Genomic DNA, 27,110 nt, shown 5'->3' on the forward strand with positions numbered 1-27,110 from the left:
ACAGGTGTACGCGTGGGATCTGGCCTCATTACCGCGGGGTCATCAGGTCAGGTTCGTTTTCCTGGCCGCTGGCGCCCTCTGGCGGACACTTTATGAACTACACTTGCTGTAAAACGACGTACTTTCAACCGGTTTCGATTTTCTGCGTCGGTGTTCGCCATACCTGTGAAATAGCGATTACAAAACTGTTTCTGTCTTTATTAGTGAGGTAGCAACAACCCGAACTCACGGTTTAATCCAGTCGTTCAAGAGCAGCGCGGCCTCTTTAAAACCAACGAGAGGGGGGTCTTTATTTGGCAGGAAGTTAGCCGCAGCTAACAGGAAGCCGAATAATGAGGACACTTTGAGGTGCAGGAATTGGCAGAGAGCAGCGAGTCCAAACATTGCCCCTCAAACTCGTTACAACTCCCCCGATAAAGGTAATATCATAAAGTGAGACTCAAACGGCTGTAAACGTTTACTCCGCTGTTTAGCGGCATGTCGTCCGTGTCGGCGGTGCGGTGTGTTTCCATCGTGGGGGGGGGGGGTCCGGCGCCTTTGTATCAGGGCAGACATGGCTCGGTGTGCTTACATTACTCCCCCACATATCGGAGTAGAAACAGATGGGTCAGGGTGAACGTCTACTGGAGCACGGTTCGAGTGTGACGGGGCGGACGTGCGGCACAAGTCTGCGTGCCGTGTATTTTATTCGCCGTCGTGGCTCGGGCGACTTTTATTAGCATCCCGTGTGCAGCTCTAATACGCTTACGGAAGCTTTGAAAACCCATGAGGGATTTATTCATTCGGCCCCGTCGCGTCCCTCGTGCTCACACCTGTGACCTCACCTGTGATTTACCTGTAACCTTGGTCAGGCGAAAGGCGAAGAGGGGTGAACCCAGTGGACCCTACACACAGGAGCCAAGTGGGACTGCAGATAATAGTTGTTTAAATTGTTGGTTAATCTAAAGGATCGTTATCGTCATTTTTGTTCATTTGATCAGATGTGTAAAAAAAGTTTTTTAAAAATGCAGAATGCCCATTAAACCTTACCGGAGCAAAATGTGATGTAGGGCTGCAACTAGTGTCAGTTTCTCATTCTTGTTTAGTCTGACCATTATTTGTTCGGTTATTCGTTTGGTATAATGTAAAATGTCAAACACTGGGGGGGTGCCAATCACACCTTCCCGAAATCCAAGGTGATGTCTTCAGACGTCTTGTTTTATCTGACAAGTCCAGTAACCTATGGTATTCAGTTTACTATCACACATCACAAAGATGAGCAGCAAATCCTGCCTTTTGAGAAGCTGGAACTCGAGATTGTGAAGAGTTTTTCACTTTGTTTGCCTGAAAAATGACGAAAAACAATGAATTGACTGTCAAAATAGTTGACAGTCATTTGCTGAGCACTGGAAGCTTCAAGTGTCTACATCGCATTTATGTAGGTTGCATATTGAACCAGAGCTGCTGCGATTGGCTGATCGACAGAAAATGAATCGGCATCTTTTTTTTCCTCCTTGATAACTGAATAATTACTTTAGTCATTTTTCAAGCTGTGTGCTCTTTCCAGTTTCTCAAATGAGAGGATTTTCTGCTTTAAACTGAAGGTTTTTGGATTTTGGACTGTTGTTCAGACAGTGACTTTGGTCTGTGGCAAATTATAACAAGCATTTTTCATTATTTTCTGGCATTTTATAGACCAGGCTATTAATCGATGAATCAAAATAAATAATCAGCAGATTGATCCATGAAGCAAATAATTGTTAGTTGCAGCTCTTTATTAGACCATGATTGGCTCCCCAACTTGTTGTGACGTCTCAAAGTCATGCTCCTAGGTGGATATCTTAAACTCAGATTTAAGGTGAGCACAGAACGAGGTTCAACCTTCAGCAGATGAATGTGAGAACATCCTTTTAGTGTCAGACTCTGAACATACATCATTCTGCACAGTGAAGGTCAAATATCCAGGTGAAGTAACAATAAGAAAAACGCACGCTTAAATGGATGAGGACTTAAAAATTGCAAGTTGTTAATCTTATTCAAAGCAACTAATGGACTAATGCTTGACTGGTTTTTGCACCGCAGCATCACACTCATCATCTGCCTCCTTACAGGAGGAACAAGCAGTCAGCCACCTGTGTATGAAGACACGTCAGAGGCAGCTATGGTAAGTAAGAAAGAGAGAGAGAAGACAGTGACTTTAGGCTTTCGTAATGGTGCTGTACACACTGGCAGGACAAAGGCAAAACTCTGTGTTTACCGAGTTGTGCTTTCAAAAGTGTTGAAATGTCTTTTTCATGTCATTAACAAAAGCAAACCGCTTTTCTGGAGACTTACCAGTGAAGTGAACAGACAACAGAAAAATGGTCGACCGAATTATCTGTATTTTCCTAGCGCTTCATTAGGTCCAGTTCTCTATGGATGTTTGTGTCATTTTGGACAGACCGGCCTCCTCCTCATTTCATTCCTCTCCTCCTCTTCCTCCTCTCACTGCCAGTCTTCAGCGGTGGATCTCAAGACCAAGGAGGAGAAGGATGCAGAGTTAGACAGACGAATCGAAGCTCTGCGGAAGAAGAATGAAGCTCTCGTCAAGAGGTACCAGGTACGGAGATCTTTGGTTTTACACACACAATATACAGTATCTTTGTAACAGCCCATCAAGTTAGGGAGACTAAGATAAGTTCCATCACTGAGAATACAATCACTGTACAAGCCATAACGTTTTGTGCTCACTTGTCCATGATGGAAGCCAGATCACATGGTAGAAAAGTGCGTCCTCAAAGAGTCTTAGGTACCAAAAAAAACGTTTTAATTGAAATTGCAGTTACGTTCTAGGGATGCGGTGCCGATACTGAGCTTATTAAGGCGATACTGAGGTTTTATTAGGCCGACTGTGACCGATCGACAGTAAATAGTTCCTTCACCAATGTCCTTTTTAAAATGAAGTGTTTCTGCTTCCAGTAACTTTCATTCGGTCACAGCAGGCCGTCACACCGGTTTTTAGCACCGCAACAATCCCTGGCCTCATGTTAACCGTCAATAAAAAGGATTCCAGTAAGTTCCACACAGGGACATCTGCAGATTGTAAATGTGGGAAACAGAGAGCACTGGTACCGGATCAGCAATCGGTATTGGCAGGTACTCTGAGTTGAGGTATCAGAATCGGTATCAGGAGAGAAAAAGTTATATCGGTGCATTTTTTTTGACAGTTCTTTTTCCTCTTCAAAACTTTTTGTTAAAGGGTTTGATTTTCAAGATTTGTTTTAGTTTTTACAATTGATTTCATATGTGTATATATATATATGTATAATTTTTTAAATTTATTTATTTTTTTCCCCCTGCAACCTGCAAAGGACTAGCCATTACTCTATTTACTGTGGCTATTACATGTCATCTACCTAACATTATATCATGTTTGTGGTTTGAATGCAACAGTGGTGCAACCAGCATTTTACAAAATATGGTGTTGACCTCACTTATTGTGTCCCAATGCTATAATACACACTAACTGTATGAAAGCATAAAAGCCGGAAAAAGAAAAAAAAAAACCTAAATCAAATCAATATTTGCTGTGATCACCCTTTGCCTTTAAAACAGCCCCACCATCAAAATTTCTGTTACTGGGTTAAATGAGTAGAAGATGAACTGATCTCCAAAAGACCCAAAGTTAAAGGTGAAACATACTATTCAACATTTTAAGCATGATCAGCGTATTTTCGTTTTGTACAATTTTAGAGTGAAAAAAAAGGAAAGGAGCACCAGACAAAGGTGTGCAGGGTGCACAAACTTTTGTTTCAGGCCCTTTTCCTTTTTCTTTTTTTCTTTTTTTTTCTTTTTTTGTGAGATCCCACACTGACTCCATGATGTTGAGACTAGGTCTCGGGGAGGGGGGGGGGACTAATGCAGTCTAAATCAACAGTCCTGCATTAAATCCTCCTTCATCCTTATAATGTTAAAAAGGTGTTGATTCCACTGCATGATTATTTTAGAGGATGTAGTTTGGGTGCTGTTGATCTGCACTGCATTATAAAGAGAGGCGTTTCTGTTATTTAGCCTATAGAAGAATAGAAGAAACACCTGTCCATATAATGCCATTCGATTCAACAGCACCACAAACTACGGCCTCCAAAAATGACCATAAAGTTGAATCAACACCTGTCTAAAACAGTATCAACTTAAACTGAACCTTATTATAAACTGGGTGGACCTAATAAACTGCCAACTGAGCGTACGTTGGGGCTCGTTGTCCTGCTGCAGAATGAATTTGGACTTATCCGACGCCTCCCTGATGGGATTATGTGACGCATAAGAGTCTAAACATCTCAAGTGCCTAGAACTTTTGCATAGTACTGTGCAAACTAATTGTCTTGGTGTACTGTTTTCTGCAGTTAGTATACTAAAAAAAACCCCAACATATATAATCTTTATATTAAGAGAAAATGATACGTGTGCTGATGCTAATGATTTCAAATGAAACTTCCAATAAAACTTCATAAATAGACATCAGAAGTTCTTTTTCAAGGATGTAACATTTTTGCTTGGTGGGGTGTTCACAAATATGGTTTACCACCTTCCACAATTTGTTTTTAGTTTTTGCAGCAACACTCAACATACTGAAGACCTGTTTGGAATTAGCCGGGGGTTTGGATTTGAGAAACGGCTTTAGTCTCATCTCACTCATTCTGTCACCCGATATCAACAGGAAATTGAGGAAGACAAAAAGAAAGCAGAGCAGGAGGGCATTGCTGTGACAACACCTCGGAAGCCCCGTCCCCATGAGCCAGAGACGGACAGGAGGAAGACAGAGAAAGAAAACTTCACTGTCACAGTCGACCTCTCTAAACCAACAGGGGTAAGACATGATGTGGAACCCAAACTTTTTAAAATCACTGCACCCTTTCGGTAGGAAGATTCATTTTTTTCACAACACCTCATCACAGTCATCCCTTTAAATTAAAAAATGGCACAGTGAGTATCAGTTACAAGAATAGTGTAACCCATCCCTCCATCATTTGCTTTTGTTTTGTTGGCTGTAGAAAAGATAATTTCTTAATCCATTTTATGATGATCCTGCAGACAGATTGCACAGTTTATGAACTCTGACAGATTCCTCATTATTGTGATCAGTTTACCAACCACACACCTGCTAGTCTAACTATCTTGCCCTGCATCAGTCCTCTGCCCCCTTGTTGTGCTACGTGTTTAAGATGGGAGTTGCATTAGGGATAACCTCAGATATATTTTTCTTGACAAACATATATACATAAAATTCAAACTCAGCGTTATACTGAGGAAATACTAGAGAGTGCGAGAAGAACATATAACATTACAGGGTTGTTTTTATCTCAGTTCAAAGGAATAGATGGTTGGATGGGATCTGGAATTTATCAAAACCCTTTCAAAACCGTCTGGATGAACTCAAAACCCAAAAATGCAAAGTGGTCAGTCTGAGAATGAGGCAGATTTTCTTCTTTCCTGAAATATTGACCTTTGGGTGATGGGATACTTTCACCTATTTTGACCAATGATGATATTTTAGTTTGATTTTATAAAAATACATACATTATGTATTTGCCAAGAATATACACAATACCACAAGACACAATATTATTATCCATATGTTGTATTAGTGGTGGACGAATTGGATTAAAATGCTCTGTCACTTTATATGTACATTGTGAGAGAGTGAGAGAGAGAGATTTAAAAAAAAAAAAGTAATTTTGCCACATTGCTCCTAATGGCCTGATAAAGCCATAAATATTACAGTTAAACCAACAATTTTATGCTATATATAGAAAAAATACAGTGTGGAAAAATAGCATGAAAAAACAGTCAAGCTGTTGGCATAAAATTAAACCTAAATAATGGCTTAAAATACTAAAATGGACCATATGAGAGACTTTTCATCTGTAGTGTGTGTGTGTGTGTGTGTGTGTGTGTGTGTGTGTGTGTGTGTGTGTGTGTGTGTGTTGCTTAGCCATCCATGTAGCTCTGTCTCTGCTGTGTAAAGATTTGATCAGGCAAACATTTCTGGCAATTCTTAAAACAGAGCTGAGATGATTGTACCTGTTACAGCAGCATAATTTTGTAACAGCAGATTCTGGTACAGAGTGAACTTTGGTTAACATATTGAAGTACACAGATGTCCTGGGAAACGAGCTCTGTGATCTATTTATCCACCTCTTTATGTTCAGTATTCAATTTCCTTTCCTAAAAGTTTCTCTTTAAACTGGAAGAAAACAAATCAGCAACAGTATGCATGCAATTTATGAACTGAAATATTAAAGCTACTGTATGTAACTTTCATTACTAATATTTTTTAGTTGAAATGTAACCAAAACATTTGTTAATGTGGATAGGTGCTGTCAAAGGTGTTGTCAGTGAGTCTGGAACCCAGACTGACTGAACAGCCTGGAAGCAGTACAGAGATATTCCCTTCTAATGGTGCAATCACACCAAAATTTGCTTCCCATTCATGTCTATGCGAAACAGGGCGAGATGCCTTTGCTTCTGGTTGCCAATCGACCGGCATCCTTCGCTTCGTGCAGAAGCCGATCTGACTGAACTTTGGCCTGTGAAATCTCAAAACTCTCTAATGTCCAGCTGGTTTGAGAGAGGCTGTGTACCTGACCGCTCATTCTGGATATTATAGAATATTGATTGTTTATATTCTTGTTTTAATATTTGCACAGTAAAATAATGCAAACACCAGAGAGGGAGAGATGTCGTTGTGCTGTGGTGAGTGGAAGGGCAGTGACGGAGGTTAATAAAGAGTAAAATGTTTGATTAAACGCTGTTTAATCTACTGCTGTACTAGTTCCTGCAGGTTATGTTTACAACCCTACCCACGCTATTTCCTGTCCCCTTTAATTTTTGGCAACACCATGTGAGTAAAATTCACCCGGCAGATTTATTTTGACTGCACTATAAAATGTTTGAGCAATCTTCACACTTTTAACCACTCAAAGAAATCCAGTGTCAGGGGTGGAAGCTCATGGCTGCTGGAGGACGTTGCTAAGGCTGACTCACAGGCTATCATCACCTTTTAAGTTTATGTCGAACTTGTTAGCAAACAGCGCTTATTTACACATCCAGAAGAAATGGAGCAACGTGAGGTTTAACTTCTGGCCACCTGATGAATTTAAGTCCAATATTCCCTCTCTCTTAGCTCTGTTTTTGGTCTCCACCAACTCCTGAGGGGAATAGATGGTTCTTTAGCTGCTAAATGCTACGTTCATGTTTCTAATTGTCATTTGATAAGTTGTTACTTTAAATAAATAGCGCTTACAGACACTTAAGGTAACTGCTAGAGCAAACAGTTGAATGATGACAATGCGAACTGAAATTCGTTTCATGTTTCTAACCCGCCTCCCGGCTGATCAAGTCCAAGAGGGTCAGTGGTGTTAGGGTGTTAGAGTGCAGTCCACTCCCGCTGAAGTAAAGATCAGAAATGAGCAGTGATGACTGCAGTCCCCCGGTGTTCAACCTGCAAAGAAGGACCTGATGGGCCACAGGGTGGCATCTGCTCTACATATGTACCTGTCTTAATGGATCTAGATTCAGTGGCAACAGGTCAAATTTGGTCTATTAGACTGTTGGACTGTTAAACCTTTTTCTAAAGCTTGACAATAGACTGCTGATCCATGTGGTTAAAGAGCTCCTTGAAAAACGAAAACTGATGAACAATTGCTGCCTCTCCGTGTCTCCCTCTCTTGTTCGTCACTCTCGGAGCTCATCGTGTTGTGGTTTTGCATAATCCAGAGCCCTGATTAGACTTTTGTCACCAATTCGTCAGATTGAGGAGACTAAGTGTGTTTGAATTAAAAGTACGGGGGTTAAATTTAGAACAGGACACGATTTTCCCCAGTCGGCCAATTGGCTGCTAGATTTTCAGGACTCGCTGATCTTTACCCCTTTATTACGAGTCTCACATATAATTTCTAGAATAGAATATGACGGAGTAGTCGGGTGCACATGCACAAAAAAATCAATAAAGGTCCCCGGGAGCTGCAATAGAACAGAAAACGACCCGCAAATCAGTGATTGGCAATCAATGGAAAGTAGTGAACAGTCGAACTACCCAACTATAACACTTCTATAACACTTCACTATATTTTCAGTGTAATTTATTTCTAGTATTGGGGGGGGTTCAAATTATGGACAGTTCTGATGGACAGAATGATTTTTAAATTTAAAAAATCATCCTCTGACCATACAAGGATTTTTTTTTTTTTTTTTTTATAAATGTTGAGACCAAGAAATCATGTTGATTGACTGAAATAATTATAATATAGTGCTATGAATGTAAAGTACTGTCCATACTGTAATTCCTGCAGGAGAAAAGAAAAGAAACCTGAATGAAAAGAGGCCTGAGGACGGCGCCACAGAGGCCAGAGCGACGTCCACAGAGGCCAGAGCGACGGCCACAGAGGCCAGAGCGACGGCCACAGAGGCCAGAGCGACGGCCACAGAGGCCAGAGCGACGGCCACAGCCCCCCCAGGAGGACGGGGTCGGGACGAGTAGGTCGGGGAGGACAGAGAGGAGGAGGAGGCCGCCAAGAGAGGAGAGACCGGGAACCAAGGACACCCAAAGATGGAGAGCCTGGGGAGTCGGGAGGACAGGGACGTAGAGGAGGGAGGAGAGGAAGAGGGGGAGAAGGAGGAGGAGGAGGAGGGACACCAGGTGGCATGGACAGGAAATCCAAGGTAAGCGCAGATGAACTACTACACTAAGCTACTAAACTTTATTGATTTGAAGTCTCGGTGAAACCGCGTTTGAGGAACAGATCTATCATTTTCATGTACATCTTCTGATACACTTGGTGATTCCATTTTTTGAGCAATGAAATCCTGTTTTATCAGTGTACCTGAGAGAGTGGTTAAGAAAAGCTGAGTAAGGCGCAAACAATGTGGCGTCATCTGACAGCCACTGCAATGACCAGTCAAATACATGCAAGCACACATTCCTGGTGGATCACTTTGTAATGCGAATGCTGTGTTTCTGCTGTTTTACCTGGCGATTGACCAGCAAAAGATAAAACAAATTTGTGCCCTGAACTTTCTAGAGTTGTTAAATCCTGCATGTTTTAGCGAAGGGCTCTGTTCAGTCTGAACGCCGACATTCACGTCCTGTATTTGTTAAAAGAATTAGTTGCGATCTGTCACTTATGATGTAGCCCTGTGTTGTTTCTTGGACAGGAGTGGGAGGAGAAGAGACGACAGAACATTGAGAAGATGAATGAAGAAATGGAGAGAATAGCAGAGTATGAGAGAGGACAGCGGGTATGAGAGTCACTGTTTTCAAAAGATTATTTCATCATTATTTTAGTTAATCAGATGCAAGATTTCTCTGCAGATCATCCAGACCAACAGAGACTGAAAAGGTTCCTCCCTCCCTTTGCTTTCCTCAGACTCTCATGTCATTGATCTGTTAATCAGTTTTCTCACTTTATTGATCAAACAAAACCATTCATATTTCCCTTTTTAGTAGTAGTGATATCTTTCTGATTTTGGTCCCTGTATCGTCCTTCTATACACTGTTTTGTAGAGTAGAAGTACAAATTCTTACCATTGTGAATTGGGTTTTGGATAGAAACTAGCTAGGCTTTACTAATCCTAACGAGCTGTGGTCTGAATGAACATAGATCAAACCGATCAAATGTGACAGGGCGTTACGTTTTTGGATTTCTGTTCCTAGCTGGACGGTGACAAGCCAATCCGTAACTTCCTGGATGATCCGAGACGTTCAGGCCCAGCACCTGACATAGACCGCAAGGAGGGCAGCAGGAGACATGTACGAAACTGGGGGGGGCTGGACTTTGACAACGTAAAGACAGGAGCTGAACTGGAGAAAGAGTGGACTGTGAGTAATGTCATTCTTTAAACACAGTAAGAACTAGGTTCAGGGGGTTCTGTCCTATGCCAGCAGGGCTGTTAACAACCAAACCATTTTTCGGTCTTGTGTTTGTTGATGTTGTCGTTTGTTCTTCCTAATGTAACATTATTCATTTCTCTCACCACAAATTTCACTTTGTGACACCTCCCGTCCCTGTAGAGTCGAAGGCCCGGTCCGAAAGGCTCGGTGGACATGACCATGTCCATGACCGGCCGGGAGAGAGCAGAGTACCTGCGCTGGAAGAAGGAGCGTGAGCAGATTGACGAGGAGAGACTAGCACGCCATCGCAACGCCACAGGCCAGTGGAGACGAGAGTGGGACGCACAGAAGACTGAGAACATGTGAGAAGGGGGAGGGGAGGTTTTTTCTTTTTTTTTCCTTTTTTTTTTAAAGGAAACATTGAAACTTAATTTGACTAGATTTCTGTAATGCTGCCTGGGGAAGAGCACCAAGTTCGCAAAAGTGTTGCAGTAGGTGCTGATCCAAGCCTTTTCTGCATTCCATTGAGTGCCTGTATTTGTGCACATATTGAGTATTTTACAGTCTCTCACTCTTTTTTTGTATTCGACGGCTCCATCCTTTTTTTTTCTTTTTCTGAGTACTAGATTTCTTGGATCATATTGAAATTAAAACCTCATGTATTCAAAGGGAGATCTGTCTAGCAGAGAATGTAAGCAGCATCAGGGAAACTAATTAACAAAACCAGAAAGTGAAGGGTTCTCAGGTTCTTGACCAGAACTAGTTTGCTCTGCATGTTGTCCTACCACGTCAGAAATCAAAAGTGTTTAGAGTTACTCAGAACGGCCACACTTACAAAAACGGGATATTGTTTAAATATGTGCACATTTTCAGAGAGTCTCTCTTGATAGACATTCATAGTGTTGTGCTCAGTTCTTCACCCGAAAAGTAAGTCAAGTCAGTTTTATTTATATAGCGCAATATCATAACAGAGGTTATCTCAGGGCACTTTTCATATAGAACAGGTCTAGACTGAACTCTTTCTAGTTGTATCTAGAGGGATCCAACATTCCCCCACCAGCTAGCACCTGGCGACAGTGGCGCGGAAAAACTCCCCTTCAACGGGAAGAAATCTTGAATAGATCCTGGCTAAGGGTGGGTTGAGAGAGAGAGAGAGGGAGAGGGAGGGAGAGACAGACCAGGAGGAAAGAGAACATACCATAATATAGGTTCCACATAAAGACATATAATAATGAGACTAATAATAATTAAAGCAGTGGTACCTGCAAAAAGCGACAGGAGGAAAGAAGAGAGAGACGAGAAGGCACAAAACTAGGGGAGAGAGAAGAAGACAAGTTAGTAAGGAGCATTGATGGGATATGAATGTGTACAGATGGAGAGGAAGAGGAAGAGAGAGCAGCTCGGTGCATCGTGGGAAGTCCCCCGGCAGTCTAGGCCTATAGCAGCGTATCTAGGGGATGGTTCAAGCTAAGCCTGAGCCAGCCCTAACCGTAAGCTTTATCCAAAAGGAAGGTTTTAAGCCTCCTCTTAAATGGGGAGAGGGTGTCTGCCTCCTGGACCAAAACAGGAAGATGGTTCCACTGTAGAGGAGCCTGATAGTGGATAAAAATTGTTGTTTCAAGAATGAAAAAGAGAACTGAGAGAGAGATGTTAAACCCTAACTCGGGAAGTGCAGTATATCAAGTCTCCAGCAGGGTCCTCATCCTCGTCAAACAGACAGAGGACAGGGAAGAGATGAGGACGATAGAAAGTGTTTGAATGCTTGTCAGTTCGGATAAAGATGAAGACAGAGTGGCATGAGGAGAAGGACACACTGATATTTTACGTGTGTGTCTGTGTCTGTGTCTGTGTCTCTGTCTCACCCTGGGGCTGTTTTTCACAGGTTCAAGGAGGACCCATATGTGGCTGCAGAGGGCATCACATCTGAGCAGGGCAGCAGGAGAGGCAAGTTTCTCTCTCTCTTTCTCACTCACACACATACACAGGCACACACCACTAATGTGCTGTTGGTTTGGTTAAACAACATCTGGCAGGACTAGGACAGCAGCAGACCCTCAATCCACCGCCATCCCATGTCTCCGCTCGTCTGACATGATGTCGCTCCAGCACGTCGTCACATTCACACATCATATACACCAAACACGCAACACAGGACACAACACCTTCTCTGACCTCCAGCTAATTAAGGCTGTTATTTGAATGGGAGTAATTAAGCCTGTTATGCAAATACTTGCTGTATTTCCCCGGAGTCCGTTTCAAGCGCTTAAGCCACGGTTGTGCTTATCGGAGAGGAGCTTTCAGAAGGGCCCCAGTTTTCCTTTATGGGTGCTGACTGACTCTCCCTCAGTGAGGTAAAGGTAAAAACAAAAAAAATCAGCCCTGACCACCATAAACTGGCCAAAATATATGTACAACATATTTCAAAAAGATGCTCACCAACAACTTCTAGAACAAAGAGGTTTTTAATTAACCATTTTTATACTTTTTGATTTGTCATATTGATTATTTTTCTGATTAATCAGTCAGTCTATTAAATATCAAAAATAACAGCTGACCATCACTAGAGCCCAGTGTATGTCTTAAAATTCATGACCTAATCTGACCTGCAGCCAAATACTTTTTTCTTTCTTTTTAATGGATAAATGTTTTAACTAAGCATGAACACGTTTTATTTTCTTATGTTTTTTATTAAGATGTTTGTATGTCTTCTCTGCAGTGTATACGTTTTCACTGCTGGGGGTGAATAAAAAAATCCAGATTTTAATTTGAAACAGCCAAAAACAAAACAAAACAAAAAAATGATGTAGTATATCAGGCATATATAGGAAAAGGTTTAGTGTTTTTACTTTGTAAATTACAATTAGTTAAAAAAAAACCAAGATTAGCATTAGATTAAGTATAGTTTTAGTGCCTAGTCGTTCTGTGTAAATTGACATTGACCCTGAAAGCCAGAGTGTGACTCGGTTTAACACAATGAGACTCTGCAGTTGTGTCCCGACGAGCGTTATGACATGGTTCTGCTCGTGCATGTTGGTAATTTCAGTCAGTCATCCGAATGATAAAATAATTTGCTGTGGGACTTTGGAGATCCCAGGACAGGGCTGTGCACAAATGTCACAATATCAGACACAGTGCAACAAGTCAAACTCTGTTCGAGTGGTTTTGCATCTTAAGTGCTGCTCCTCTTTTCTCCTGGTTGTTTGGTGCTTGAAATACAAATGTAAGCACTGGATATTTTAATGAAAGACATCAGACATTTTTGTTTTAAAAAAAAAAAAAAAAAAATATTGTCCCATTCTAAAAAATAGCCAATCAGTACAATTCTGTTCTCCAGACAGGGCTTTGTTTGCTTGAAGACTCTTTTCTTTTCTTTTTTATCCAACTTAATGGTCCTTCAGGGATACACACTCAGAAAATACTTGCATTTTCTTGACTTCTATACCATGTTGTTTTTAGAGGGCCTTTATATTTCCTTTTTTAAAAATGTGTACATTTAAAGTAAGTGTTATTTAAACTCTAGTTTTATTAAGTGCAAGTGCAGCCTGAAAGTGAGGACAGTTCTATGTAAAAAAAAAAAAAAAAAAAAATTAAATAATTGGAATAAGAAATGAACACATCACCATTATGAGTAAAAGAAAAGCACCTGATAAGACAAGAAGTGGTTGGATGGATTTTAGTCCTTTACCTCTCATCTCAGGGTCTCATGCATTTACCTCTACAGTGGTAGATAGGTGGCAGGATTAATGATATTTATAAGGTTATGGTGTCTTTGCTTTCTTACGTGGACAAGGTGTGTGGGGGTGGGTGGGTGTGTGTTGGGTGGATGGATGCACTGAAATGAGTTTGTGTGTGTGTGTGTGTGTGTGTGTGTGTTTGTGTGTGTGTACCCTCTCTGCAGCCTGGGGCCGTAACTCTCATACAGAGCCTCGGGGCAGGGCTTCAGGTTAGACCACAGCATGGGACTGAGATTACATTGTGTGTGTTTTTTGTTCCATTCGTTTGTCTGTTTGAAGCACAACAGCTGCACCCAGTACCCAAACTCACCCCTAACTCTCAAACCTGACTCACCCTCCTGAAAAAGCAGCCCTTGTAGTTATCATTTTCATCAACTTAGTCCGCTGTTAAAATATTATTTAACCATAGTGTGCACCCAGACTGGCTCCCCATGTACCGTGTGTATGTGTGTAAGTATCTGCAACTCAAAAAACCAACCTAAATTCTTTTTCATTTAAGATTTTAAAAGTAGGAAACGTCTTAAAGATGGTTATCATGGATTTTATTTTTTAATGTGCTGTCTTAAATTAGCACATAACCCTACTCAAATTAATAGAGAACATGTCATATGCAGAGCATTGTACTGACCACAGTTGTACCTCATGTTTTTATTGTACAGTAATTCCTGATTTATTTTTACCTATTCTGCCTAATATTATTCCCATTTTCTGTATTGTCTTTTATTACCTCGCCCTGTGCCCATTAAGCTATAAAGACCTCGTGTAAATTTTTGCCATTTGTATGAGTAAAATCGGTTAGCTAGTACCCGAGGTGAACAGATTGTGAAAGGGGAGGTTTAACCTCAACCACAGTCCATCTCAGGGTTTTGCTTTGGAATTGGGTGAACATCTGTAAAGATTTGCTAATCTTTGCTTGAGGTTGGCAACACTTCAGAAGTGTCTGACTGCACACACACCTACCTCAGGATGATGAACAGTGTTTGTAAATAGTTCTTAGTGTTTGTATTCCCTTCTCTGAGCACCTGGTGGGTGATAATTGCCATTTCTGTGGGCAGAGATCCATTAGAAAGTCAAATCACAGGTGCAGTTTACCAGATCTTCCAGGCTGCACTGTACTGTGAGAAGGTTCAAACAAAAGCTGAGAATTAATTGTAACTGCTGTTCAGTCCTGGTTTCTTCCATTTCTGTGTCTGACTACAACTGGAGTGTGTATTACAGGTTATGGCATTACACCAGCCCAACATTAAAACCTGCACTTGCTTTGTGTGTGTGTGTGTGTGTGTGTGTGTGTGTGTGTGTGTGTGTGTGTGTGCGTGTGCGCGTCTGTGCGCGCGCGCTACTTCTTTCTTCACCATTTCTAATTTCTGGAATGACTCGAGTGTCCTCTTTGCAGCCCCAGGCTGCTCTGTTCAATCTCCTCATCTTCATCCTCTCATTTTTTTCTTTTCTCCTCACTGATCCCTTCATTTCTTTTGTGCTTGTAGCTTTCTCTTTCTGACCTTTTTTTATCACATCCTCCCCTCCTCTCTCCCTTTCGAGCTCTTATCCACCTCCCTTCCTGGATCCCTTTCCCTGTTGGAGCTTTTGTGTTTGTGACCTCTCTCTTCACTTCCTCCATCTTCTGTTCCTCTTCCCTCCCTCCCCTCCACATCTTTCCTTTACTTTGACAGTTTTCTCATTCCTTCACACCTTTATGGTTTTCTTTCTACTCTTCTTCCTAATATTTCTTTTTCCTCTTTCTGACCTTTTGTTTCTTTCATCCTTCCATCAGCTGCTTATTGATTCTACTTCTCTCTCTCTTTTACTGTTGTTTATATTACGTCACCATCCGCTCTCAATCGTTTCCTTTCTGTTACATCCTTTCCATACTAGCCTCTTTTCTCCCGGCATTTTTCTCATCATTCCTCACTCATTTCATCCTCCCTCTTCTTCCTCCATGATGAAATCAGGGCAGAGATCAAGTGGTATTTCCCGTTGTAACACACTGATTGCAACTCAAATAAAAATTCAAAATGACACTTATTACTTTAAGAGGCTGTGTTACAATACATCACATGTGCACTGAGTTTATTAGACACACCTCGCTAAAACTAATCCAGTCAAATACAACAGTCTTGCAATAATCCAACCTTCATGAAGGTTATAATCTTTTTTATTTAGTTATTTTTTTTAAGAGCGGTATTAAAACAACTGAAGGATAATTTTAGAGGATGTAATTTGTGGTGCTGTTGAACTGTATTTTGTTATACACAGGGTTGGTGCTGTTAATTAGCCTGCCCTCATCGATATAAACAGGGTGGTCAAAATAATAGAAGCACCTGTCAGTGGAACCGCTGCCTTCCACTTGAAGGCATAACTATAATTACTTTCCCAAAGGAGAGCTTTAGAAGCTGTATTTTTTTTTTTGTATGTTACATAAAGTATCATGGAAAACAATATATAGTTCTCCTTTTTCCTCTTCTCCTTTCACATACAACGAAGAAACAGGAGGCATCAAAATCTGTAAGATCTTCTCTCTTTCCTTCCCACTTGGAGCCATTAGTCACCCACAAGCTAGTAAACAGAAGTTTGACCTTGTCCCAGAGTTCAGATGGACTCTGCAGCAGTTTGACACTGCAGGACTGCTGCTGTCACACAAGTCTTGTCTCTGTTGTTACATAAGACATCGACTTTCAGACTGCGGCAGCAGAAAGGGGAGAAACAGACCAAGGAATGACTAGACTGGTTTTGTTTTAGCTAAACACTCATTTAAATTTCTTAAACATAGTTATTAGAGGACTTCAGTCCTGGATTAATACAGAACATGGTTAATATGACATACTTTTACTGTACGAATATATATATATATATTTTTTTTTTTTCTTAACTTGATCTTAATTTTGGTTTTATCTAGATTTCATGATACTGTAAGTTTACCCATGGTAAGGTAAACATTTGTTATCCCCCCAAAGAAGAGAGAGGGTCTTCTTCATGGTCCGTGAGAAAAACTCAAAGCTGATTTGACAAATGTCCCTTTTAAAAAAAAAATGTTTCATAATATTGACACAGTGTAGGTCCCATCTGGATCATGAATTTTGATTTATACCTTTTTTAAAACTACTTCTCTGCATCACCTGCTGCAGGGTAAATGACGGGGGTCATTTGAGCAGCAGCTGTGACAATGACAAACACCCGTCCATCACCCATTTTCTCCTCTTTCAGTCCCTCTCCTCTCTGATTCACACTACCTGCTGATAAAGTATTACAAAACAACTGTACACTCAACATTAATATCTCCTCCAGATGACACTAAGCGGCCGCCTAAAGCTCCCACATTTGGCGACTTCCTGTCCCAGGGCAGGACCCAGGGGCCCCGAGGGGACCGGAGCAGAGGGAAGGGCCGAGGACAGAAACCGAGCTACAGGTAAATCTGACTTCATACAGACACCAACACAGTCTCTCCTCTACCATGTGTCCAAAGATTCTCGGTTCATCCTCAGCTAAGTCTACTGTAGGACTGACAGGATGTTGAAGGTGTTCTTTATTTTTTTTTAATCACTTTGAAAGATGGCCAGCCAACCTTTATAGGAGTAGTACAGTAGTGGTGTTCAATAAGGCAACTAATTATTATTTTCAATTATTGATTTGGTATTTTTTCAATTATTTAATTATTCTTTAGTCTGTAAATTGTCAGAAAATAATGACAAATAACCTTCACATGGTACACGAGTCTCAGTTCTCCTCTTTCAGTTGATTGTTTGGTATATACAGCGTTTTTAAAAAATCAAGGGATTTATTTTGTAACGTTATGAGAACATACCATTATGTTTCATATCTGGATGCCTTTGACAGCATGCATGACAACCGCTGGGAAGGAGAGAAAGAAGAAGAGGAGGAGAAGGAAAAGGAGGACAAGACAAAGAGAGAGGAGAAGACAAAAAAGAAGGAGAAGGAGAACGAGGACGAAAAACCCAAACCTCCCGCAGCAGAGAAGGTAGAGGGGCTCCATCTGGATTAATAATGCAAGCAAAGTACCTCACAGTTAACGTACAACAAGTGGTGGCAGCTGGAGTCAGAGCCAGGCAGGAGACTAAACAGGACATGTTAGTGTTTGATATGATTTCTTTACGGTGTGTGTCTCGGTGAAAATTGATTAGGAATTCTGGGGAAAAAAAAAATAGTTTCATGGCCAGTTCAGTTCAGTCATCCAGAGCACGGATACCGAATGTACAGACATGGCTTACTGAAGGAAACAATCAATCAGTATTTCATAACAATAGCTTTACAGCAGGTGATAGACAAACAAAAAATAGCTATAATATTTAACTTTAAAACAATCAGTTCTCCTCAGCTCTATGGAGCATTTCAGTGTCTTTCAGCTCATTGTTTTGGTCTTCCTGCCCTGCATCTTGAATGTGTTGGTTCAGTCTCAACACCACTGATTTTTAGACCAACAAACAGGCAAAGTTAGCGACTAGCTGGTGAACAAAGTGGAGCATTCATCCTTCAGTTGGTAGAGACCAAACCTGAAAGCTAAAAGGAGAGTGAATATTACCTTCCCTAAACGCTGAATGAGTAAATAGGGAACTGTTATGTGTTTGGTTCACTTTATAAACAGTTATTGCAGGTTTAAGATTGCAAACTCTTTTCATTTAATTTCCCAGTAATCCCCTCCTTCCATCTTTTCTCAGGCGGAGGAGAAGAATGGAGATGGAGAGGATGATGACGACGAATGGGAGGATGCCAGTGATGGAGAGGACGACGAGGAAGCAGTGGAGGAAGGGATCAACTCAGAACATAGCTCCAGGGCCGATGAGAAGAAAGACGCTGGGAAAGACAAGCCTGCCAAGAGCAAAGAAGACTCCCCTACATCTCCCACGCCTCGTTCTCGACCAACATCAGCAGAAAGCCCCAGGGAGCAGCGGACTCCCAGGCCGAAGGTCCACATCCCCCCCCCAGCAGCAGCTCACGAGTCACCAGAGGGAGGCAAGCCACTCAGCCCCTTCTCCCCACTGGATGGCCACCAGCCTGTGTCAGACTGGGGGGAGGAGATGGAGATGCTGTCACCCCGGAGCAGCATGGGAGGAGAGAGTCCCCTGAAACCCCCCAGCGCTGAGGCCAGTCCCCCCCAGAGGAAGGAGCAGGTCCAGGAGCAGGTCCAGGAGCAGGTCCAGGTCCAGGAGCAGGTCCCGGAGCAGGTCCCGGAGCAGGAGCAGGTCCCGGAGCAGGAGCAGGTCCCGGAGCAGGTCCCGGAGCAGGTCCCGGAGCAGGTCCCGGAGCAGGTCCAGGACACAGAGAGCCAAGCTGCCATCTCCAGTGAACCTGCTGAGCCACAAAAGGAGGAAGATGCAGGTAAGATACTTATCCGACACCTGAGCCATAATATTAAATTATTACAGTGATATTCTTCTGTGTTTTTAGTGTTGTGAGTTGAGGCTGCTCTATATTGTGTTGTACCGCTCTGATTTTAATACATTTCACAGCAGTATTAAGATGAATTAATGTCACTGGGGACATCCAGTTAAAATTAGAAAATGAATTAGTTCAAAGCAGTGTTAAAAATGCAGTATGTTTCAGACTTTCCCTCTTCACACATAGTATTTGTAGAGTGCCGTTAAGAAAGGACGTAATACCATTTTGCTGGGTCAGCATGAAGCTTTAGAGGCACCTAAAAGATGGCAGGTTGAGTGTGTCAGCACAGCAAAGGGCATTACTATTGTGTGTGTTAGAGGTTTGAGATCCATCTTAAGTGCAGAGGAGGAGTCTTTTTCTTTTTCAGTTTTACTGGACTTCCTGCAATGTAAATATAAAAGTGCAAAGGTAACACAAACACTACAATTATAATACAACAGTGTGTATCAGATTTTTCTAATGGCTGAATGGCTTATCAGGCTGAACCATAGGTTTTGTCCAAACGTTGTAATTACATATCAATGTGTGAGCATTGGCTTTTTTCTCCATTTATTAAACTGGCTCTAATCTCTGATCCTTGGCTGTCAATCTCAAATCACAACACTGCCAACGCTGCTGCCACAAGTTTACTCATATTTTCTGTCTTTAACACTTTTTCCAAATCTCTGGTTGAAACTTTTTTTAAAATTGTGTAGAGGAAATGATGACCATTTTACAGAGTTGGTCGCCTAATTATGAACGTTTGACCCTTAGACAGAAAAGACAAGAAAAGCAAACATTGTCAGAGATTGTACAGGACAGGTAAAAGATTCAAGGGAGGGGGCAACTAATGAAGTCCAACTAACGCAAATCAAATACAAAGAGACAAAATGGTGCTAAGAGCTGTTGGGAGATCTTGAAGCTCAAGCATTTCATTGCCGGCAGATTCCCACGTTTGTACCTTTTTTTTTCATTTGACAAATAAAGACCTTAAACCATGAACCTACGATTTTCTGTCTTGTCTCGTGTTCTCTGCTCAACTGCTTTTAATGTCTTCTCCCTTTCACCCCCTCTGTCCCTTTCCCTCTTTGTCTTCCCTGCTCAGCCATAGCAGTTTCCTCTCCAGAAAAGGCTAAAACCCAGCAGACTCTGATAGTGTCAGAACCAGAGTCCGTCCCCACAGACTCCCCCGCTGCACCACCATCTAACGCCAGCCCCTCTGATGTTTCTGTCCCAGCCCCCTCTGAGGTCAGTGAGGCTGCTGTGACGATGGACCGGGATACACCTGTTGAGCCATTGCAAGGTAATAAAAACTTGAAAAAAAACAACCAAAACAAAACTGAGAGCTTGTACAGTGGTGCTTTGAGCTAAATGCCGATATCATCATGTTAGCATGCTCACAATGACAATGTTAACATGCTAATGTTAAAAAGGCTATAATATTTTTTATTAAAAAGACAGTGTATCAAATGATGATGTGAAAACAATGTGACAATGTGAAAGGTGTCACTTGCAGTGATTAAACTTAGAGAATTATCACCTGAATCCGCTGCTCCCCTCGGCTTCACAGAGCCTTAAAGTGAGTTTCAGCTCATTGTTTATCTGTCTGGACCACAACTTTACCATTTTGATTCATTCTTACCGCTTTCATAGTCGTTCTTTCAAGTACAGCTGTTTTCAGCTAAAAAGCTCTAAAATCAGCCTGTACACCACCTCTTCAGCAGCAAACAGTAAACAGACACAGTTTGTCACTAGCTGGTGAAAACAGTGGAGCATTTAGCAGCTAAAGAGCCAGAGATTTCCCTCAGGAGTTATTGGAGACCAGAAACAGAGCTAGAAGAGAGTGAATACTTGAATGTCAGTTTTGCAGGTATGTGGTCATTAAAGTGATGGACACTTAAAATTTGAACCTGACTGGGCACCAGTGGAAAAATTAAGGCATCACTAAAGTTCTTACAGTTTATTCTGAAGGGGGCATCAATGTGTTGACCAAATTTCATGACAATCCATGACAAAGTTGTTGAGATATTTCAGTAAAAGCCAGAACTGTAAATCTCATGGTAGTGCTAGAGGAAAAGTCAGACGATCACCAAACTCAGTATGATTCATCCTCTGTGGACCATGAATGTCTGCGTAAAATGGACAAAAATTTGTCCTTTTGTTTTATTTTTTGTTTACCCCTGTTCCATCTGAACATAACCATTTATTTGATTTTGAATAAACAAATGTTCTTGGATAGTAAAAATTCTTGGACAATAAAATCAATTGATCAATTGAATAGACCACTCTTCTGTGTTTTTTTTTTTTGTTTTTTTTTTTTTTCTCTATCCGACCGCAGACAAACTGGACACTGCCCCCTCTCCCGCCGTCCTGGAGGCTAACCAGAGCTCCTCCGAACCAGCGGGAGGGAAGGAAGACGACACAGCGCCCGCTGGGATCAACGCTGCTCCAACAGCAGACACAGTGGAGTCCTCAGAGCAGACCTCCTCAGGTGCGGTCATAATCACTGACTTTGAGACAGTGGCGTACTCTAAAAAGTCCCCTTCACATCTCTAACATCCTCTCACGCTTTGCTTTTTTTTTTTTTTTTTTTTTTTGGGGGGGGTGTTGGTTTGATAGCCTCATCTTTGTTTTCCGTGTTGTGGCTCTCTCTCACACACTCCTTTTTTTTGTTCCTTCCACATATAAATAAATAATGGTGGGAACTGTTTGGTGGCATGACAAACCCAAAGATATATTTATACACTGCCTGTCACTTTGTCAATGTCCCCTCCAACCAATCAGGACCCCATCTCTTGTTTGAAACTCCTCCTGGCTGTCTTCCTCCTCCTGTGATGGACTGAAAGTACTAACTCCACCTCCTCTAATGTGTGGTGTATAATGCCCCTATTCCTCCTCTCCTGTTTTTCATCTTCCTCAACGTGTAAAACCTTTTTTTCCTATTTGTTCCCATCCTTTTGTGGCTGTGATGAAAATACTTTCAGCGCTGCATGGAATGCTTGCCTGCATAGCCAAACCTTGGTGTACAGCTTCTCATTTTCTCTCCTTCAGTTTTCCTGGTTTTAATGCAAGTTTGTTAATCAAATGATGAGCTTGCTGCTGCTGAAGGGAGCGAAAAAGAGGAATCAAAGTTGGATGTGACCCTTTGCTGTGTTTATCATGTTTTCTGTACATTCACGGCATCTTGGGAACCAGGTGTTTCCTTTTAAACTGCCCAACCAAACAAACTGAAATAATTATTGTGGGTTTTTTTTAAAATATCATCAGTTAGAGCTAATTTGCTGCATCATTGTGTATCACAAGTTTTACGCTGATATATGCCACTAATTAATAGGTATAGTAATATCCTCCTGTATCCAGGTCTTTACGAACAATCCCAAGAGATTAAATCTGCGCTGTTTATGACTCCGATAGTTCACTGCTCTTTGAGTTGAGGTGCTTGTGATGCCCTTTATTGATCTGTTGCACATCAATGCTTCAGCCAACAGCCACTGGTTAAACACGAGAGGATCTTCTCTCGTCTCTGTAGATGTTTCGTTATTTGCCATGCTAGCAGCGTGGCTTTAGGGGAAGACACTGTCGGCTGTTCGGTCCACCACGTTGGTCCAGACTGAAATATCTCCACAATTATTTAAGGGATAATCGTGAAATTTTGTACAGACATTCATGGTTATCAGAGGATCAACCCTGCTGATTTGGTGATCCTCGGATTTTTTTCCCTTTAGTGCTACTATGAGGATGACATTTGTAATTCAGTGTGAAATATCTTGAAAACTATTGCATAGATGGCCATGACATTTTCTACAGATATCCAAAGTCCCAAGAGGATAAATTCAAATCACTTTTGAGATTCCCTGACTTTCCATGTATTGCCATAAGTCAGAATTTTCACTTTTACAATAATATGTATGAACTTGTACTTGGTGGCTTGGCACAAAAGTTTATTCAGACATTCCCAGACAATGTATTCTAATAACTTTGTTGACCCCTTTTACCGCTATCATCAGGTCAAAGTTTAATTTTGTCCTTTACTTTGGTTTATCACCACATACCTGCAATGATAGTGTTGTCATTGTTAACATTTTAGCATGTTAATGTGAGCAATTAGCCCCAAGTACCGCTGTGCCTAAGTAAAGACTCGCTGAGCCGCTGGAAACTCTTAGTCTTGTTTCTAAATCATGTGTACATAAATTACATATTTTACCACCTCTGTTTGGTTGATTCTGGACCAGAAAGTAAAAACTCATAGGTGCAATATGACAAAAAATTTGACATTGTGCTATGATGTGGCTGCTAGTTCTGACAATTCCTTTTTGCCGTGAATGCAACCTTCTGTCTGCTTCCTCTTCAGCTTCTGATGGGCTGGCTCATAACCTTCCAGTCAGAACTTGACCTTACCTGGTTTCTCTATAAGGCTTTATTGATCACTTTAAAATGCTCTGTTGGCTTAAAGTGTGTCTGCCCCCCCCCCTCTGTATGTTTGAACATGACTGTGTTTTATCTCCCCTGAGGAAACACGTAATGGATTGTGATTTTTGTCAAGTTGTTCTTCATTCAGTGCCAACCCACAAAAAGGTTGAAGCAGCAGTAGATTAAACCAAAAACAAACACGTCCTTAAAATAATGCCATATGATATTGCCACTTGGTGAGTACTTGCATCCAAAGCACCTCTGGGTACCATGAGTCATCAGTGTGTACATCTTCAGCATGGGAGCGATCGGTGGGAATAGAAATCATTCACCCTGCCCATTGAGATACATCACCATGTCATCTTTTATGTCGTTTTTTTTTTTTTGTGCATATAGTGGCTTAAAATTGAGCTAAGTGGATAAACCACAAACTGGGGGAAGTCCTGTCATTAGCTACCCTCCCCACAGCCACTTAGACTCTGGCTGTGGTGCTTTCACTTTGGATAATAGCTAAGTTTTTAAAACGCAAATATTTCTAGATCAACTTACCATCGTGTGAAAACCAATTTAGCCAGAATCCAAAAAGCAAAAGATGACTGAAATAGTTTCTTTACACTTTAAAAATGCCCCAAGTGATTCTTCATTGCTGCATCTTCATCAGTAAAATTGAGAATTAAAATGAAGTTGACACATTTCAGACATATGTCTAATTTGACCCTAATTTGTGAGGCAGTGACCGTTCCATTAAAATTTCAGTTGTTTAAAGGTCAAAAGGATGTTAAAAAGGTTTAAAAAAAAAAAAAAAAACAAGATAAGAAAAGTCATAATCAAAGCAGAAAAACAAAGGTGTGGTTGTTCGGACTTGTTATAAAAGCTGCAGTACCAAGTAAAGCTGAAACAGGACAAAACAGACATTGGAAGACTTCACCTTGGGAAACAGCAATGGGACATTTTTACTCTTTTTTTTTTTTTTTTTAACATTTTATCGTAATTAATTAGTAAAAAAAATAATCAGGAGATTAATTGATGATAAAAAATTATCATTAGTTGCTGGTCTAAGTGGCCTTTACCCCAACAAACTGGGCCCAGCTGAGTCTTCTGGTTCCTGTACATGCACAGTACAGGTTGACATGTTTGACATGTTTACTCACACTCTACCAACAACACTTTTAAATTCTTAATTTTTGATGTTCAATATAACCTGGAAAAGCCCGATGAATATGACCGTTATGATTGTAAAGAAAGATTGTTGTTGGCTCCTTTTGTTCTTTGGTGTAAAAAGCCACAGATTGCATTTACACTTGTCCTGATGACTCATTTGTGATAAACAGCAGAAATTAGATGAGCTCATGTGGGCATTGTGTGTGACCGTGTGCATGTGCATGCGCATAATCACACACATCCGCTGATGTAGTTGTGTGGCAGTGTTATTGTGTGTGTTTGGTGTCAGGGTGGAGATCAGGAAACCAGGGAAATTAGAGGCACAATTAAGGTTTTGAAAGGCTTTTCAGAGGAAATGAGCTGCAGCCTGCCGGACAGATGACTGGGCAGATAGAACAGATATTGTTTGAAGTCTGATTGAATTAAATCTTGCGATGTTTCTGAGGCTCCACAGTGGAGTATCTGACTTTGGATGGAGATGAATGATGTGAATCACTCAAGTACCAGCAAACACCCCTATTAAAATACACTAAAACTTCGAGTGATCCTTGAGCCAGTGCTGTACAAATTCAGAAGACATCAGCGTAGTGAAAAATGCTAGATTTTTGTATCAAGTGAAAACGAATTATCCTTCACTAATTTTACCCAAAGATACATGAGACACTTTCAGCAGAGTTTACAGGTTCACTTTTACCTGAGTCTGTACTGTCCACCACCTGAGCAGATCAACTATTTTAATAGTACCCACCATGAAATGAAAGGTTATTGATCAGTCTAGCGATAACTTTTTTACTTAATTTTTGACATTTTGGAAAATACACTTATTCCCTTTCTTGCTGAGAGTTAGATGAAAAGATGGTACCCCTCTCATGTCTGTGCGGTGTATATATAGAGCGACCATCGACACCCAGTTAACCTACAGACAGGTGACAAATTAAAGGAAAAACCAACAAAAAGTCTCTTAGTAGGTGTTGGGCCACCACGAGCCGCCAGAGCAGCCCCAGGGCTCCTTGGCATTGGTTCTCCAAGTCTCTGGACACCATACCTCTAAAAGATCTTCAATCATCTGATGTTTTGATGATGGCGGTTGAGAGCGCTGTTTAATGCGTCGGTCCAAAATCTCCCATAGGTCCTCAGCCGGGTCGAGATCTGGCAACTGCGAAGACCACAGCACGTGATTCACATCATTTCCCCACTCATCAAACCATTCAGTGACCCCTCGTGCGCTATGGACGGGGGCACTGTCATCCCGTTCCTCCCTGTCTTTTTTCAGATTTCCCTTTTATTTGTCCACCCGTCTGTTAGCACAAAGACTGGAGGTGGAGACGGCTAGCCCGGCTCTGTCAAAAGGGAGTCCACCTACCAGCACATGTAAAGCTCAGTAATTAACAGGTCATAACAAGTTTGTTTAATTTGTTCGGAAACTGAAGTGTAAGAATGACAAAGCGTCGTTTTTACACATGGTTATGTGCCAGACTATGTGTTAGTTCAAAGACTCTTTAGTTGCTGGTCCCTACCAAGAATTGCTAAGTTCCCAGATCCCTGAAGGTGATAGCTTCTTTTGTCCAACCAACTGTTCAAATCCCAAAGGTTTCAGGATTTGCAGAGACATGAAACTGAGAAAAGCAGCAAAATGCACTTGAGAAATTGGAAGCAACAGATATTTTACATTTAAGCACGATGAATGGCGTAAACAATTTATCTGTTATAAGAAACTGCCATCAGTCGATTTGATTACACAATTAATCTCTTCAGCGCCAATTATATTTTAATTTTATATCAAAACCCGTTTACTTTGATCTTGTCATAAAGCCACACGTTCTTCAACCAGTGGAGGCACACACACATCTATTAGCTTTAAATTTGCAATCTCACCATCTCACTAAAGAAACATGTTTTCTTTAGTTGTGCCCAGTGACTGAAATGTCTTCATGGGAGGATTACGCCCGAGGTATTATTGAACCTGTAAATACTTCTGATTAGTTCTTCCTTTTCTGTATATCTTGCCTCACACGCTTGTTTCAGCTAGAACATGTCGTATTGGGGATGTACGATCAAAATGCTGTTTTGTGACTTGAAGATCCTGATGTGTTGAAACACACTTGGTATGTGAACCGTTTTTGCAGCTGCATGATTCCGTATTGATTATTGGGCGCTCTGCATGCGATTACTTCTCCCATTCAGCAGCAGAGTAGCTGAACGAGCAGAGTGATGGCAATAATGCTGCCGGAGTCGCAGAAAAGATTGTCCCCCGGGGCTGCTCTAAAAATGTGCACACTTATGGTACTGTGATGTGCTTTGGATAAGAGCGTCAAGCACAATGACACAGAAAAACACAAACACACACACACACACATTCTTGGCCAGCTGGTGTGACCCCCCCCCCCCCAAAACCACCACCACTTCCTCCCTCTGTTTGTATCAACAGGCTGAAGCTGCTGGGAACAGACTAACTTCTGGGGAGGATGGAGAAATGAAAAGAAGAGTAAATGGCGGAAGAACATCACACTACTCATCACTGGAGTGACCATCACACATCTAAACCAAAAAAAAAAAGAAAAAAAAAGATTTAAACCATCACGAGG

The 27,110-nt window shown here is 41.4% G+C and overlaps 1 protein-coding gene across 1 annotated transcript; it reads left to right on the forward strand.

The window, feature by feature from the left end:
- Positions 1 to 167: 167 nt before the first annotated feature.
- Positions 168 to 21,510, forward strand: ccdc9 (coiled-coil domain containing 9). Its single transcript, XM_040131310.1, has 15 exons — positions 168 to 419; positions 2,091 to 2,143; positions 2,474 to 2,578; positions 4,679 to 4,828; positions 8,371 to 8,682; positions 9,175 to 9,258; positions 9,674 to 9,838; positions 10,031 to 10,212; positions 11,733 to 11,794; positions 16,867 to 16,987; positions 17,416 to 17,557; positions 18,255 to 18,731; positions 18,822 to 18,915; positions 20,060 to 20,256; positions 21,289 to 21,510. Exons 2-15 carry the CDS (start codon positions 2,141 to 2,143, stop codon positions 21,508 to 21,510), a joined length of 2,316 nt encoding a protein of 771 aa, XP_039987244.1. The 5' UTR covers positions 168 to 419; positions 2,091 to 2,140.
- The last annotated feature ends 5,600 nt before the right edge of the window (positions 21,511 to 27,110 follow it).

Source organism: Xiphias gladius, chromosome 7 (genome assembly GCF_016859285.1).
Source record: "Xiphias gladius isolate SHS-SW01 ecotype Sanya breed wild chromosome 7, ASM1685928v1, whole genome shotgun sequence".
Taxonomy (NCBI): Eukaryota; Metazoa; Chordata; class Actinopteri; order Istiophoriformes; family Xiphiidae; genus Xiphias; species Xiphias gladius.

Coding starts and splice junctions, on each gene's coding strand:
- ccdc9 (XM_040131310.1), top strand. Junction 2,579..4,678: donor CTCTCGTCAAGAGGTACCAG/GTACGGAGATCT, acceptor CGATATCAACAG/GAAATTGAGGAAGACAAAAA. Junction 9,839..10,030: donor AACTGGAGAAAGAGTGGACT/GTGAGTAATGTC, acceptor CCGTCCCTGTAG/AGTCGAAGGCCCGGTCCGAA.